General features: G+C 28.0%; 4 protein-coding genes and 2 non-coding genes across 6 annotated transcripts; 4 read left to right on the top strand and 2 right to left on the bottom strand.

Annotated features, from left to right (window-relative positions):
* Positions 1-370: 370 nt before the first annotated feature.
* PGO_121560 lies at positions 371-444 on the top strand. Its single transcript has one exon. It is a non-coding gene; the product is annotated as a tRNA-Arg (tRNA).
* Positions 445-1,952: 1,508 nt separating this feature from the next.
* Positions 1,953-2,059, bottom strand: PGO_121550. Its single transcript, XR_003699419.1, has one exon. It is a non-coding gene; the product is annotated as a U6 spliceosomal RNA (small nuclear RNA).
* Positions 2,060-3,453: 1,394 nt separating this feature from the next.
* On the bottom strand, positions 3,454-4,434 carry PGO_121540 (60S ribosomal protein L18a; the record flags this gene model as incomplete). The annotated part of the gene is made up of 2 exons (XM_028688950.1): positions 3,454-3,972; positions 4,399-4,434. 2 exons carry the CDS (start codon positions 4,432-4,434, stop codon positions 3,454-3,456), a joined length of 555 nt encoding a protein of 184 aa, XP_028544751.1.
* Positions 4,435-7,201: 2,767 nt separating this feature from the next.
* PGO_121530 (60S ribosomal protein L18) lies at positions 7,202-8,708 on the top strand (the record flags this gene model as incomplete). The annotated part of the gene is made up of 3 exons (XM_028688949.1): positions 7,202-7,204; positions 7,603-7,858; positions 8,404-8,708. The coding sequence occupies 3 exons, from the start codon at positions 7,202-7,204 to the stop codon at positions 8,706-8,708; spliced, it is 564 nt and encodes a 187-aa protein (XP_028544750.1).
* Positions 8,709-10,620: 1,912 nt separating this feature from the next.
* PGO_121520 (hypothetical protein, conserved) lies at positions 10,621-12,207 on the top strand (the record flags this gene model as incomplete). Its single annotated transcript, XM_028688948.1, has 1 exon — positions 10,621-12,207. One exon carries the CDS (start codon positions 10,621-10,623, stop codon positions 12,205-12,207), a length of 1,587 nt encoding a protein of 528 aa, XP_028544749.1.
* A 1,870-nt stretch (positions 12,208-14,077) lies between these two features.
* Positions 14,078-16,402, top strand: PGO_121510 (GPI mannosyltransferase 3; the record flags this gene model as incomplete). The annotated part of the gene is made up of 1 exon (XM_028688947.1): positions 14,078-16,402. One exon carries the CDS (start codon positions 14,078-14,080, stop codon positions 16,400-16,402), a length of 2,325 nt encoding a protein of 774 aa, XP_028544748.1.
* Positions 16,403-16,555: the final 153 nt, after the last annotated feature.

Here is a 16,555-nt window from a genome sequence, read left to right as displayed (position 1 = left end):
TGGAGCTCCTCCCATTCATAATGTCATATGGACAAATTTTTTACCCGAACATGTATAACGGGAAAAGAAGCACAATTCATGAATGCGCATTTATACAGAACTCGCATTTTCAAATTTTTACATTGCATTAAGGTTCTGTAAAATCGAATTTTACACAAAAAAAAAAAAAAAAAATCATTATATACATCCAATATGGGAGATAAGTAATGATTCAAATGTTTTAAGATAATTTTTTTATAATGTAATGTACATGTAGAAGCTAATCTGTAGGGAACTATTGTATGGATTTATATAAAAAAGAAAGCAATTTTTAAAATATATGAGATTATATGGAAATAATATACTTTATGATTTCCTTTTATATTTTGAAGCCTTCGTGGCGCAATTGGATAGCGCGTTGGACTTCTAATCCAAAGGTTGCGGGTTCGAATCCCGCCGGGGGTATTTAAAAAATGTAAGAAAAAATAAATTTAAATTTTCTTTTACTTTTTCAATGGGAAAGAGTAATATAATAATTTTTATAAAATATATTCCTTCCTACATTTTTTTATTTATTTATTTTTCTTATTTTCTGATTCTATTTATTTTTTATGAAAACTATATTCAATTCTTCATATTAACTTAAGTATTGTCGATCAAGCATTTTTACGTGAAGCATAATTATTAAAATAAAGCAAGTTCATAATGAAGAATAGTTTTTTTTTTTTTACTAAAGTGGAAAAATCTAGGATTTTTTTCTCATCTCGATTTAATAGAGAAATAAAGAAACGTGATGTAATAAATTGTACATTTATGTATGCAAAAATAATTTCGTTACAAATAGACACTTTAGGAAAAAAAAAAAAAAAAAAAATTGTCACATGAAATATGACATTACAGGATCATCTAATATCTATAAATGTGTTGTGCTGCCAAAACAAAATAGAATCCAATAATGACCTTCTTTTTTTTTTTTGGAAATCGTTAAGGTCATGTATACGTAGTTTTATTATAAGCTATGGAAAAAGAAATATTTTTCTAAAGTTTGTGATTTCTTTATTTTTTATTTAAAAAAATATTTTTTTTTCACTTTTGCTAGCTACATAAAACGTTTGCAATTATGTGAGAGACTAAATGTTTGAGACAGTTGTTTAAAAAGACTTCCTTTTTCGAATGATTATTATATGATCAGCAAATTGGTAATGCATTTTTTTTTTTTTTTTTTTTTTTTTGGCTTCGTATATGAGAAGTTACAACATGAGACGTCAATTTATGGTTAAGTTGAATGATTGTTATAAATGTACTCCACGTTTATACAAGTGTTTTCTTGACAATACACTTAAAGAGTTTTAGGATTCCTAATTAGGACTGTGAGAAATGTGCTTATGTGTATTTTAAGGGTATAATTTTTCTTGCAGTATTTATTATACCCTAATTTATTCTTATTATTGCATAACAAAGCGATTACCTTAAAATAAAGGATGGTAGGGGGTAACATTTTTGGTTATCACACATACTGCAATTGCAAAGTATATACATTGGACGGCTGAATGAACCATAAATCATTTTTTTTTCATATATGAGATCAAGACAGAATCAGTAAGTTTTTTCCCTTCTTCATGTATATTCACCGATTTTATTTAAACATGCAAACGTGCAATGCTTTTGTTTATCGTTTTTTCCATATGATAACGATAAGATAAAGTTTAATAATTTTTGTGTTCATAATGGATGAATTATTATAAACATTTTTCTTTCTTTTATCCCGTGCGCTAGTGCAGTGAAATAAATTTAAAAAAAAAAAATAAAAATATTAAAAATGGAAAAAAAAACTTTTCGCACAAGCATATATATATCATAAGGCATGTTTACACTTTTTGTTTTATATCCATTGGGTTGCGAAAATAAAAACAATATATATATTTAGTTGACGTATGGGAAGTTAATGAGGCGGGAAGATAAAAAAGAAAAAAAAAAATTACATTCCTTCTCGAACGTCATGTGTCATCCTTGCGCAGGGGCCATGCTAATCTTCTCTGTATCGTTCCAATTTTAACAAACGGCATCTCCTAAGAGAGCCATATATTATATATAACTGCCAATATACTTACATGCTAAAAAAAGGGCTTTTTGGTTACTGAAAAAAAAAAAAATTAAAAATAAAAATGGTATAAAAGGGGTTTATGAGGAAAGCCTTAATATGCCTTCCGGTGATAACAAAAAATAAGAAGAAAAAAAAAAAAAAAAAAAAACGTAAAAAACGTTTTTTTTTTTTAATTTTTCCATCCTGGCTACTTTTTTTTTTTTTTTTTTTGCGAAGTGATAAATAATTCTATAAAATGTACCTAAGCATGGCAAACATTTAAAATTATAATGAAAGAAAAAAAATTCAAACACGTGGATATATAACTTATGCTTATTTATGTTATATGTACACAGCTGCTACGTCAAGGGAAGAGGAAGTGAGGTAATAATCCAAGTGTAGGGCAAATATATATATATCCATCTAAATGGAAAATTTTTATTTTTCTCACTTAGTACGAAATTTTTTAATTGAAAAAGAAGAAAAATTTGTTAATAAACACGTGTATATGTGTGTATGTGTACGTGTGGGGGGTGAAGTTATTTTCTGTGCAACCCCTTTTTTTTGTTTTTTTTTTTTTTTTCACATTATATATAACCTCTCCTTAAATTTTCGTAACAAATTCGTTTAGAAAGTATAGGATATATATAGAGAGTATATAACATGGAAGTTTTTTTTTTTTTTTTTGGTAAAATTTCAAACAAAAAATTAAAACTGCTTTTTATTACAACTTTAAACTGTGCACACCTTTTCATAACACAAAAGTAGAAAAGAGTTAAAATGTACTGACCCATAAAGAACAATTTTTAAAAATTTTGTTTTTTTGTCTACAAAAAAGCTATAATACTACCAATTGGGTATTACACTTTTCATTTTTCTTATTTTTTGGTATGATCATAAAAGCCAACTGCACACGTTATCCAATTTTTTTTTTTTTTTAAAAAACTTAAGAGATAATACATATATGTTTCTTCAATTTAATTGAAAAAAAAAAAAAAAAAAAAAAAAGAATGAAAAAATTTTAGGGTTAAAAAATGAAGGGGATTATATATATATATATATATACATATATATGAACATATACATATATGTATACAACACACAAGTTTGCAGAAAAAAATTATGAAAACAAACATTTCCTTCACATTTATAGTCGGTATGTATATTGTATCCTTTTTCCCATAGCATGCTTTCCAATTATTTACAACAACGTAATGTATAATATACAATGTAATATGCCATGGTGAAACAAAAAATTGTGCGGTATATATATGTGATGCGTAGAGGAGCACAGCCTTTCCCATTTAGACAATATATATATTTTTTTTTTTTTTTATTGTTTGCTTTGCATTTTTTTCTCCTCTTCTTTGCACTGTTTCTTAATTGTTTCGTTACAATCTATAAGTTGATGGTCTTTTAGCTGCGTATTTTCTTCTGTACTCCTTCCTTAACGTAGGTAAATGTAATGCAGGAAATCTTAGCCTTCTCTTCAGCAGCTGTTTAATATGTGGTCTTCTTACAAATTGAGAACTTATTTCTGAAATTCTAATGATACTAATTGATGATGCTCTTGCTCTGTGCCTTCCTGCCATTTCTGAATATAATTGTGCAATCGCTCCTTCTTTTGTTGTGTCTCTATATTCTTTGTACATATTGTGCGTACCTGTTCGACTATCATATCTTAGTAGCACACCATAATTTTTTACTTTAAGTGGAAATCTTTCTCGTATTTCTTCACATGCTAATAATTCTCCATTTGACTTTTTTAATTTATTTATTTTTTTCATAAAATACCAAAATCGCGATTTTGCATTCGTATCGTTCTTTGCAAATATGCACATTCGGTACACATTCGGGTTTTTATCCTTTTCTGATGGAATTGCTCTTCCAACAATATGATATTGGTGAATCTGTAAAATCCGAGAACATCATAAATATTATATGTATGCACATGAACACAAAGCAGATATATACACGTGTAAGTAATGTGAAACTTTTTTCTGCAGAGAGTATGGTGTGTCCTTTCTCCCCGTGCTAATTGACGGCTCACACAGTTACCCTATAATTTATACTAATAATAATTCGCACGGAAAATGGATAATAAATTCGAAGGAAAAATGGTTGATGAAATCACATCCCAAATACATCGTAGAATGCAGTTATGGTTTGAGACATGTAGACTATAACACTGGGGATGGGTGCGAGATGTGCGCCTGTCAACAATGAATGCAATATTGTAATTCATGCATATAGAATACAATTCTCTCTCCCTTCCTAACATGCAGCAAAAAAAAACATATACAAACAATTTGTACACATTTCTTAATGGAACTTACATTCGTTTTTAGCGAATTATCTATAGCCTTTCCCATTTTTAATGCTAATTAAAATTATGCTATATAAATGAAACGCAATTTTTTTGGTCTTGGAATGTAGACTGTAAAGCGGGATATCTTATGCTGAATAAAAATTGGGGGTACAGATTAAATACGTTCCATGTATACAATATGCATAACAAAGAGATGTATGCAACTTCTTTCGTTTTGTTCTGTTTGGTTTTATTGTTTTATTGTTTTATTGTTTTATTGTTTTATTGTTTTATTGTTTTATTGTTTTATTGTTTTATTGTTTTATTGTTTTTTTTTTTTTTTTTTTTTTTGTTTTTTTTTTTTATTGTTTTATTGTTTTTTTTTTTTTTTTTTTTTTTTTTTTTTTTTTTTTTTTTTTTTTTTTTTTTTTTTTTTTTTTTTTTTTTTTTTTTTTTACACTAGTTACGTTTCGTTAAAAATTGTGAAATGGATAAATGGTGAAAGAAATATACAACATGCGTCAATCGCTCAAAGAGGTTCAATTATAAAATTGTTTATTTTGCACATATGCTAAAATAAAACCATGGTATTTCATTTATATACAAATCATATCAGGGGAAAAATAAAATAAAAAAAAAAAAGGAAAAACATAATTTTTAAACTTACACTTGTATGTTTTTATGGCAAAAAGGAGCAATTTTAAATTAGCCTAGTAAGTTATGTATAATTTTATATAATTTATTTTTTATATTTTAAATATCCCTTCCAGCCCCTAGCTACTTCAGATATGTTTATATAATATCTTTATATAATATATATCTTTATATAATATATATCTTTATATAATATATATCTTTATATAATATATATCTTTATTTAATATATATATATATTTTTTTTTTCTTTTATCCTTAGGCCGTTTTTTTTTTTTTTTTTTTGTTATTTACTCGCCTGTCAAACTTTCTCCCATCTTAGTACTTGGGAAATCATTCATTTTTTTTGCGAATTCTATTTTTGCAACAATGAAAAATCCAACAGGCGCATTTTTTTTCTATCTTATTGAAAAAATATATGTGCCAAAAAATGCTTGATCGTACTAAAGCTATCTGCGGTAAAAACAATTTAGAAAAAGAAACCGAATTTTCTTGCTACAGGTAAGATATAGCGAAAATATGGTAAAATATACCGGTATGTTCCGTGTTATTGTATGTATACATTCGGAAACTTGTAAAAATGTTCGCAAAAAAAAAAAAAAATATTATCACAGGGAACACTGCGTCGTTAACTTTTGGCACTAAACACACGTTGCATGCAAGTATTGGTATACGACGAGAGCATTTTTTTTTTTTTTTTTTTTTATACAAATAATATATTCATATAATATTACAATAGCGTATATATATTATGTATATATATATATGTGTATTCCATATGGTTTTGCCCCATCCACCCCGTGCTTTAAAAAATTGCACATTCTGTTACCCGACACCTCTTCTTGCACAATATGCAAGCGTATTTATATATATCTCTTCATTATATATGTTTTGTGTGTATATGTATACACCCCAGGAGTCGGGCTTCATTCAAAGATTGAACTAAGGCTCATTTAATCATTTGTTTGCATAGGGTTGAAACTAATTTTAGTCAATTTCAAATAAAAATATATATTATTCATCATAATATGGTGTGAGTGTTGGAGAATCGACATTACATAATATTCTAATTATATACTACATATATTACACTTAGCATGTTGTAGGCATATACATACATCCTTAATGTTGTACCAATTAGTTAACATTTTTTTTTTTTTCTGTGAAGATAAAAAGTGTCATATTGCAAAAGGGGTTGCTACATATGCTTGGTGCTATGCCCCTCATCCCTTGTATGTATATATATTACATACATATTACATACATGCTACATACATATTACATACATGCTACATACATATTACATACATTCTACATACATATTACATACATATTATATACCATATGTATATTGCCTTGCTGTAGCAACCCATTTCTCGGTGTAGTACAACAATAGTATTATTAATTTGAGTAAAATAATGTATTTACATTACATACGCAAATAATAGAGCACATATTGCGAACTTCCTTCACGCAAGCCCAAAAAAAAAGGAGGAAAAAAAAAAAATGTTATGCTGCTGAACGACACTAAAAATTATCAGAGGGCCAATTTTCACAGTAAATATATTATAAGCACAAATTGAAAACATTTATCTAGCCATATTGCAAATAAGCTTAAAAGAATTTCCTCTTCTTTTTACATACATTTTTTTATGGCAAAAAAAAAAATAGCAGAAGAGGGGATCCCAATCATTAAGTCGGCATATACCAATAAATATATATACACCGTTTTCGCGCATTTTTAATTTTAAACGAAATAAAAAAAAATGTGACAAAATAATGTAACAAAATAATGTAACAAAATAATGTAACAAAAATGTGACAAATAAATGTATTACATACTTGTATAACTATTTTAATATATGTGATAAAATGAAGGGATATTTTACGAACTAATGATTTAAATTTGTGTTTGAAAATAAAAACATTTCATTTTAGCTTTATGTTTAACACTTCAGTTTTTATTTCCGTTCGAGCTTTTTTATATATATTTAAAAAAAGTATACTTTTTTTTTAATTCTTGAAGTTAATACATAAAACATTTTATATTTTTTACAAGATCATACTTGTATAACACCTGTAACGTAGTGTTTTTTTTTTTTTTTTTTTTTGATAAACCTTTGCTTCCACCAGTTATATATATATCTTATTTATAAACAAACGCTGACTTAAAAAATATGGTAAGAAAATTTCGCCCTTTCCGCAAATTTCTGTATTAGAAGAAATATATATATATACATGTGTATACAGAATGTGAATTAAAGGCATTGTTATATTTAACCTCATCCATTTCGAGTTTCACAGTGGGGGGCCATCCATATTTTCACATGGATGTTGCAATGGCTTGAATTGAAATGAGAGGAACACATTTATATATATGCAAATATACGAGCGTTTTTTATAGATATCGACAATGTATTTATGTATATATATATATATATATATACATGCCATACCCTCAATAATTGTTATACTCATCTATGTGGTCAGCCCATCCATCTCTCTTTCACAATACCAAATATTCTTCACACCTCATTGAAATTACCGCCTTTTTTTTTTTTTTTTTTTTTTTTGCCAGGCTATCGCACTAAAAAATGTTGGTAGAATAAAAAAACATGGAAGAAAAAACCTAGTTTCAAAAAATCCTTATCTGAGGCTACTCGTCAAGTTATATCGATTTCTTGCCAAAAGGACAAATGCGAATTTTAATAAAATAATTGCCAAAAGACTTATTATGCCAAAGCGCTTTAGGCCCCCCTTGTCGCTTTCCAAATTGCATCGTCACATGGCAAATTATCAAGACAGTGTAGCAGTTGTTGTTGGATCAATAACAGGTAATGAAAATTTGCAATGAAAAAATTCCCCTCTGCAATTTTTCCCTTATTAATGTTCTGCAGCATAAATGCTCTTCTGCATATTCAATGCGCATATATATATGTATGTATACATATATGTACACATTTTGTGCATGCTTACTTGGTTGAATATATATGATGAATAAGTTTCTACGAATCACGACGGTCTTCTGACATTATTAATGGAGATGGTAGAACGTTCTGACCATAAATATTTGTGGAAATTCAAATGAGTTCTGCTTTTGTTTCGCCAATGACTGATTATTGATTGTCATGGAGATGGAGGTGTATTAGTATTTTTTTTTTTTTTTTGATATGTCTTCGTTCCATGATGAAGTCAAAACTGAGATTCAATTTATGTACATACATGTGTGAATTACATATTTCTTTCAAACAAAATGGAAAGAATTCAACCAATTTATGCCCATACTTTCCGATGAGTATGTGCACATATAATATCTTATATTGTGTTTGTTCCCAATTTAATATTTTTTTTTTTTTTTTTTTTTTCTGTCCATATTCAGATGATAAGAGATTATTTGATTGCAAAAAATTAAAAGTATGTGCACTCAGATTTACAGAATCAGCTAGAAAACGAATTTTGGATGCAGGAGGAGAATGTTTAACCTTTGATCAATTAGCTTTGAAATATCCAACCGGACAGAAGTGTATACTTTTAAGAGGTCCTACTAAAGCAAGAAGAGCTGAAAAACATTTTGGCAAAGCACCAGGTAGACCCAAGTCAAAGGCCAGACCATATGTTCGTTCCAAGGGAAGGAAATTTGAAAAAGCACGAGGAAGAAGAAAATCTAGAGCTTACAAGAAATGATCTAATTATTAGTCAGTTTATGAATAAAATTGTAAATAAAACATTCTATTTTTCTGTGATGTATATATATGTAATTGTGTATATGCTTGTAAATATTTATATATACACATGTTATGTGTACACGAATATTAGCCTATATATGTATATCTATATATATTATACCCTTCTTTTTTTTTTTTTTTTTCAATGCATAAAAACTATAATTTTCATACCCCTATGCAACTTTTTGACAACTCTAACTTTATAATTCACGTGAAAAAAATATTTTTTTATAAGAAAGTAAATGCACGTATTTAAGTCTTGTATAGTAGAAAAAGAAAAAACAAAAAAAAAAGGAATATATTATAATTAAACCCACGTATATGCATATATGTATATAAATACTAGTTCACAATACTAAACAAATTATAGCTAATCGATGTAGAAATAAACTGAATAATGCTTTGCTAAATGTGCTTTATTATATTTCGCACCAATTGATTTCCTATATCTCCGTTGTAGTAAAAGGTAGTAATTTAACATGGATATAATCCAACTTATATATTATTTTTCAAATATAGAACTAATAATTCCACGATTATTATTTTATAGCTCTGCGTTAGCAAATGCAACAAGAAAGTTTTTTGTTATTTTTATATTTTGTGTATGAAAAAAAAAAAAAAAAAAAAAAAAAAATTTCGATAGTTATTCGTAACTCCCATTTTAATGAAGCGTAAAAAAAACCATTAGAAGAAGGAGATCATTTGAAATATAAATTTGATTTTACCTAACAACCAAATGCTCATTTAAGAAAAATTTTTTCATAAGAAAAACAATATAAGTACTTATGTTTAATCAAAAAATTTTGAAAAATTGCTTATGAAAAAATAGTTAAATGTCACTAATTTGTTAACATACGCCTTTTGAACTTGTATTTTCCTCATTTCTTTAAGTAAACTGGTGTTGTAGTTTTGTCTATATTTATTTAGAAAAAAAAATGGAGAATAAGAAAAGTATATAAACATGAAAGTTGGTCTTGTGAAAAAACTAAGTGTGTATTTTAAAACATATTTAATTTAACGTGGTCATTTGCCCCCCTTCCCCCACCACACACAGGGCACTATACATAGGTTGTAAATTTTCCAAGGCGCATGAACAATAATAGAAAATGTAAAATAAATAAAACAGCTGTAAGAATAACTGATAATTTAGCTAAACACACACATGTATGTTCACATTTTAGTATATATATATTTTTTTTTTATTACCCTTTTAGCTGTATAAATAAATCCTTTATACACAATAATTAAAAAAATGTTATAGACTTTTCCTTAAAAAAAAAAAAAATATGAACTGTTCATGCTTGTGTTGTAATTAGTGTGCACACATGTGTATGTGCATATTTATTTATATGTATATAAGTATATATTATATATATATATATATATATATATATTTTATCTAACAAATTGACTAAAATGAAACATATTAATTTGCGGAATGGACAAAAAAAAAAAAAAAAAAAAGAATCATGTGTTTACGTAGACAACTTACATAAACGTCGTTCTACAAGATTTGCCTTATTTTTAAAATGAGGACTATATAGTCCACTCTTATGATTTTTTTAGAAGAGTGTATATATATATATATATGATCATGTACATACCCATGTAGTTATGCAAAACATTTGTAACATCGTATACTAAACTGTAGTAACCAGTCTATTACTCTTTCCGTAGGACTGTTCGCTTTCCTTTTCCTCATTTTTGTTTTTATATACTACAAAATTTTATTTATACTTTTAACCATACTAAAGTGTTTCTTTATTTATGCCATAATACCTTGTGTGTTCGGTACACCCTTGAACAGAAGAAATCAAAACCCAGATGAAAAGCAGATAAATGAATGAAAACATATTGTGAACTCTACATAAATGAATAAATTAAGCAGTTCAAAAAGTAGTTCTGCTGCCAAAGCAGCCAAGAAAAAATCGTTAAAAGGTGTATCCGTTTCAGAAAAGGAAATTATTTCAAACAAGGAAGAAAAGGTTGTTAGTGCAATTAACAATGATCTACAACAGCAAGTATCCCATGATATCGGATATGACATTCCAGGTATGTTATCTTTTCAAGAAGAGAAACCTTATGAAACTAATGCAAATGTAGGTGACGTAACAAATGCAAAAAGCAATCATTACAGCAGTTGCGACTATTCTTTTTTGAATAAACCAACCAGAGATCATTTTTCTTACACTTGTAATAAAAACACGTATATGCAACACATCCCAAGCGTGCTTCATGCAAAAATGGATACAAGTAGTCATTGTAATGATGATATTTATGGAGAAAGTGGCAATTATGGAGGAAGTGGCAATTATGGAGGAAGTGGCAATTATGGAGGAAGTGGCAATTATGGAGGAAGTGGCAATTATGGAGGAAGTGGCAATTATGGAGGAAGCCTCAATTATGGAGGAAGTGGCAATTATGGAGGAAATCTCAATTATGGAAATATCCCCAGCTCCGATAAGACCACTAATCGGGATTCTACCTTTCCCACAAATTTAGAAAATTATGAATATTTAGATATGGGGAATACCTTGAAGCACACCTATGATAATGAAAATAATTTACCAGTGCATGATAGTTATTCAGGGACAAATAGACAGTTATATTGCGCAAAAAACACATTATCTCCCATCTATTCAAGATATTCTAACATGAGCCAAAATATTTCCAGCACAAATCCACACAATTATAATAGCTATACTAGTAGAACCCCTCGATTATGTGGAAGGACCGCATATATTCCTTTTGAGAGTAAGAAAGATAGCAATTCTTTATGTAGCCCGCAAACTTTTTCAGGTTACGTAAATGAATATCCCTATGCAGATAGCGAGAATTTTAAAAATAATCCACCACTTTTATATTACTTAGAGAAAGATGAAGATGAATGTTGTTTTTTAAAAAAAGGAATAAATTGTTCATTAACAGGCTGCAATTCAAATGTAAATGATTTATCTGGACCCCAATATGAATACATAATCCAAGGGCCTAAATTATCACGGGCTATTCATACTCGAAAACAAAGAAAATTTGATTTGTTCAAAAAAATTACCCTAACCGTAGGGACATATTTAGATGATGCTGTAAATTTAGTAATAGATATGTTAGCATCATCGTACAAACGCATATCGAAGAATAATAAAACTAACTTATATGATTTATATCCATTTTATAATCCAGATCCTTTTTATTCAAGAAAAGAACGACCAACATTAAAAACGGGAAGTAATTTATTAGACAAAATTAATTCAGCATTAGATGGGACCACGTTAGAAAAGCATAAAAAATTGCCAAAAGATTTTGGACGAGTTGCAATTCCTAAAACGCAAAAAACGGGTAGTAAATTCGTTGATGGGATGAATAATATGTTAGACAATTTATTAAATGAACCATTGTCTTATCAAAAATATGACTACTTTAGTGATAAGTACAAGAATATGAATGGAAAGGAAGGATAAAACTTTTGCTCTTCTTGTTTTGTAGAAATAAAATTGGGGGTATATATAATATCCCTCTATCCTATTTTTCTAGCTAACAATTCTCGTCCCTAATTCTCCTTCCTTACATCAGTTTATTATTTTTGTCAAACGGATGAGACCAGCTTGTATCCATTTGATACAAATATGTTTACGCAATCTTGAGAGGGAGAAGAAAAAAAAAAAAAAAAAAAAAAAAAATTCCTTATTCTGGTGCGTATTAACGATTCTCTGTATTATCAATTTGTTTATTGTTGTGCATTTACACAGTATCATTAATTTATAGATCTGTACTAATGCAAGTGAACATAGCCTGTTTTATTTGGTCTAACCAATGGATACACCTAAAATTCAAGTTGCGTTCTGTCCTAATCATTTTTTCTGAATAAGAAGATATGCGAATCTTCCTGTTTACCTAATATATGTTTTGTGCTATAGAGATTATAGTAAAATATGGAGAGAAGGCATATTTTTAATAAACTCATTTGTGTATATTTAATTTTATTATTTTATTCCTTTATTTTTATTTTACTTCTTGGTACTTGACGTTGAATATTTTTATTTTATTCAGTTTTTAAAAGTCCCTATATATATTCTAATAAATGCATGTATAGGCGTGAATTACTAACCAACTTTTCCCAAATCACCATTTATCACGTTCTTTTTTTTTTTTTTTTTTTTTTTACAGACGTTTGTGTGAACCTCAGTGTCCCCACATTTTATCTGAATATAGCACTACAGCATTTATCCGTGTGTTCAATTTCAAAATTGCGTTATTTTGTTTTTTTCCTGTTTTGCCTTTTTTTTTTTTATTTTATTGTAACGCTAAAGAAGGGATAAAAAAAAAAAAAAAAAAAAAATCTTTTTCTCAAAAACGTTTAATGATACTATTTAAGATTTGCTGTGTAATAAGAACAAGAGTGTACACACATAATTTAAGTACCATTTGTGCATTGGGCGAGGTATCCACATGAATTATTTTTCCATATTTACTAGATGAGTATACACCCTTTTTTCAACTAAAAAAAAAAAAAAGTACCGTATAGTGATATGTATATATCATTATGTTTTACAAAGGCAAAAAAAAAAAAAAAAAAAGAAAAAGAATTAATAAGTGTAATTTTCCAAATAGAACAAATAGTGCAAAATAAAACATAAAACAGTATAAATTGTGTAAGAGGAACGGTGAAGTGAAGATATAAGACTCCACCTTTTTTTTTTTTTCTTTTTTTTTTTTTTTGTTATGTCACCAAGTGAAAATAGGAAAAATAAAGACCTCTCTTCAAGAAATCTACTTAGTGAACATTTTAAAATGTACAATAGAGTGAAAAATCCACAATTAAAAAAAAAGTAGTAGAATATGAGTTACTCCCACTCTGGGAATTGAAGAACCATGCAAAAGTAATAACACCTATGGGAATACATGATCGAATAAAAACTGGGTTCTTTCTTTTACACACAAAAGTGTGAATATATATATGTGTACATTTAAGGCTTTTTTTTTTTTTTTTTTTTTTTTTTTTTTTTTATTTATTCCACTGTTGAGAGAAAGTTTTTTTGACGTCATTGAAAAGGAGTATTATGTAATGTACCAGACTATGGCTTTAAGCTCATTTGAAGAATATATTGCAAATTAAATGAACACAGACAAAAACGAATGTAAAAATATGTTCCCTGAAGTGGAGACAATTTTCACAAAGAGGAGGGGCTTCAAAAAATTAGCGACTTACATTTGTATATGTACACACTCCACATGTATATAGAAAAAAAGAAATTAGAGAAAATATAACTCTTTTTTTTTTTTTTTTTTTTCTGTGTATAGTGGAGGAGTGTTTCATTAAAAAAGGTAAAAATGATATATGATAACTTTCTTAAATATGGAAATGATATGGTAAAGAAGTGTATAAATTCAAAGAGATGTATGTTGTACTTAACTCTTTTCAGGTTATTTAATTGTTTACTAGTTCAAACATCATTTTTTCCAGATGAGTATGCTCAATCTATCGAAATTTCTCATTATTGGGTATTTGGTTATGGTCATAAACCATGGGAATGGGAACCTTGTATATCATTGCGATCTGTTATGCACCCTATTATTTATGCCATATTATTTTATTTTTTAAAAATCACGAAATTAGATACACCCAATGCAGTGTTATATGCTCCCAGAATTTTTCAGGGCCTATGTGCAGCACTGGGTGATTATGGAATTGTCAAGTTGGTTATTCTTTGGTATTCTGAGTTACACAAAAACGGAATTGCAGGTAATAAAAGTGATAATGAGAAAAATGGAAAAAGTGATAAAAACATTATTGAAAAGCAGGGTGAAGAATGCTCCTCTGTTATCTACACAATACTAATTTGCTATTTCATTTGTTGGTTCCACTTCTACACAATTTGTAGAACCTCTTCTCATTCATTTGAGTATATTCTCAACATATGGGGGGTATACTTTATATCTAACAACTATCGTCCCCAAATTATTGTTAAGGGAAAAAGAATAAATAACAATTCGAATGAGAACCTTATTGATGGTAATAATCTAAGGAAAGGAGATTCAGATTTTGTCCAAAGCTGTGTAATTTACAGAAAACAGTTAGCACAAGAGTGTCATAAGAGGAATAATAAAGAGGAACAGAAAACTAGGAATAGCACAGACAATAATGAAGCTTTGTTATATTCCCATTTTGTGTCAGTAGGAAATATAAGAGATTCTCCGCAGGTTGTAATGAAGGAAGGTATTTCAAAATTATCGTGTGATGATTTCAAGATGGACCCATACAATAATACAGAAAAATTATCCAAATTGAAAATTGTTCATATGCAGAATTTGTTACTAAGTTTGTTATGTAGTTCATTTTGTGTATTAATCAGACCTAACGCTGCTCTATTTTGGATATGTATATATATCCTTTACTTGTTACAAAGCAGGATTAAGAATAATAATGTGATATTATCATTTGAAGAAGTGTTTATAATTGGGATTTTGTATACTATAATTTTTTTATTAATTAGTATTGGGATAGATTCATATTATTATAACAAAATAACTATATCATTTTTGAATTTTTTTTTATATAATTTTTTAAGTGGAGAAAATAATTATTTTGGAGAAAATCCCATCCATTTTTATTTTTCATGTGTAATACCATCCATATATCTAGCCTTCACACCATTCACATATTACAGTTTTATCGATTTTGTCAAAAACATCACTAGAAAAAGAACTTCAGTTCTTCATGTCTTTCTCAGTAGAATAGATCATATTGTATACCTTGCAACACTTTTAGAAGTTCTATCTTTATCATTTAGTGTACACAAAGAACATAAACTACTAATAGGATACATCCCTTTTATTACTATATTTACTGGTGTTAGTCTTCACAAGTTCTGGATATACATTCAGGAACCTTGTTATTCACAACATGTGAATATTGCTAATGGAAAAGATGATCGTGTGTATACAAATGACGGAATGGAGGAAAAAAAAAAAAAAAAAAAAAAAAATTTCCTATTGTTAAATATAGGGTTTCTACTTCATATCATATGCATTGTGTTTTTCAGTAGGATACATAATAGCTCACCAGAGAAAGTAGCAACTTATTTTCGAAATTTAAAAACAGATAATGATAAGGATATTACTATACTGATAACCGATTGTTACGATACCCCATTATATTCTCATATTCATAGAAAATTTAAAATAGGATTCTTAGATTGTTCTCCACACATTAAAAAAGCAAATGGTAATGTGTTACATAATTGGAGAAAAAGAATATACGACAATCAATTTGGAAATGTATTTTATGATATATTCGATATAAATAAACGGACATCTGACACACTTGAACCATATATCATACCAGAAAAATCATTTCATTGGTTTGGACATAAAAATTTTAATATTAGAAAACATTTCGAATTTATTTACGAAAAAATTAACTTTACCTGTCTATATTATCGTTTTTCAATACCATTAAATGGAGACCTCCCACTTTATTTAGTAACGACCTCGGAACATTTGGCACATTTGAAGCCATTCTTAACCAAATTTAATTATCGCCTTGAGGTGGATCCTATTTTTTCTCATTTTTCCCTCGTAAAACAGGGAACAAAGCTTGGTGTAGTCAATCATTTGATTTTCAAAAGGTACTATGAAACTGTTCAAGTACCTTAGGATTATTATATCCCACTTTGATTAAATGTTCAAAACGCGTAACATGATGAATAATGGTATAACAAATTCGTTGCGCTGTTTTTTTTTTTTTTTTTTTTTTTTTTTTTTGTTCTGTTCCTCCTCTTTCATTTCTTCCCCTTTTTCTGAGTACAC

The sequence above is a fragment of the Plasmodium gonderi genome (assembly GCF_002157705.1).
Source record: "Plasmodium gonderi DNA, contig: Chr12, whole genome shotgun sequence".
In the NCBI taxonomy this organism is placed as follows: Eukaryota; Apicomplexa; class Aconoidasida; order Haemosporida; family Plasmodiidae; genus Plasmodium; species Plasmodium gonderi.
This window is presented reverse-complemented; position numbering and strand designations above follow the sequence as displayed.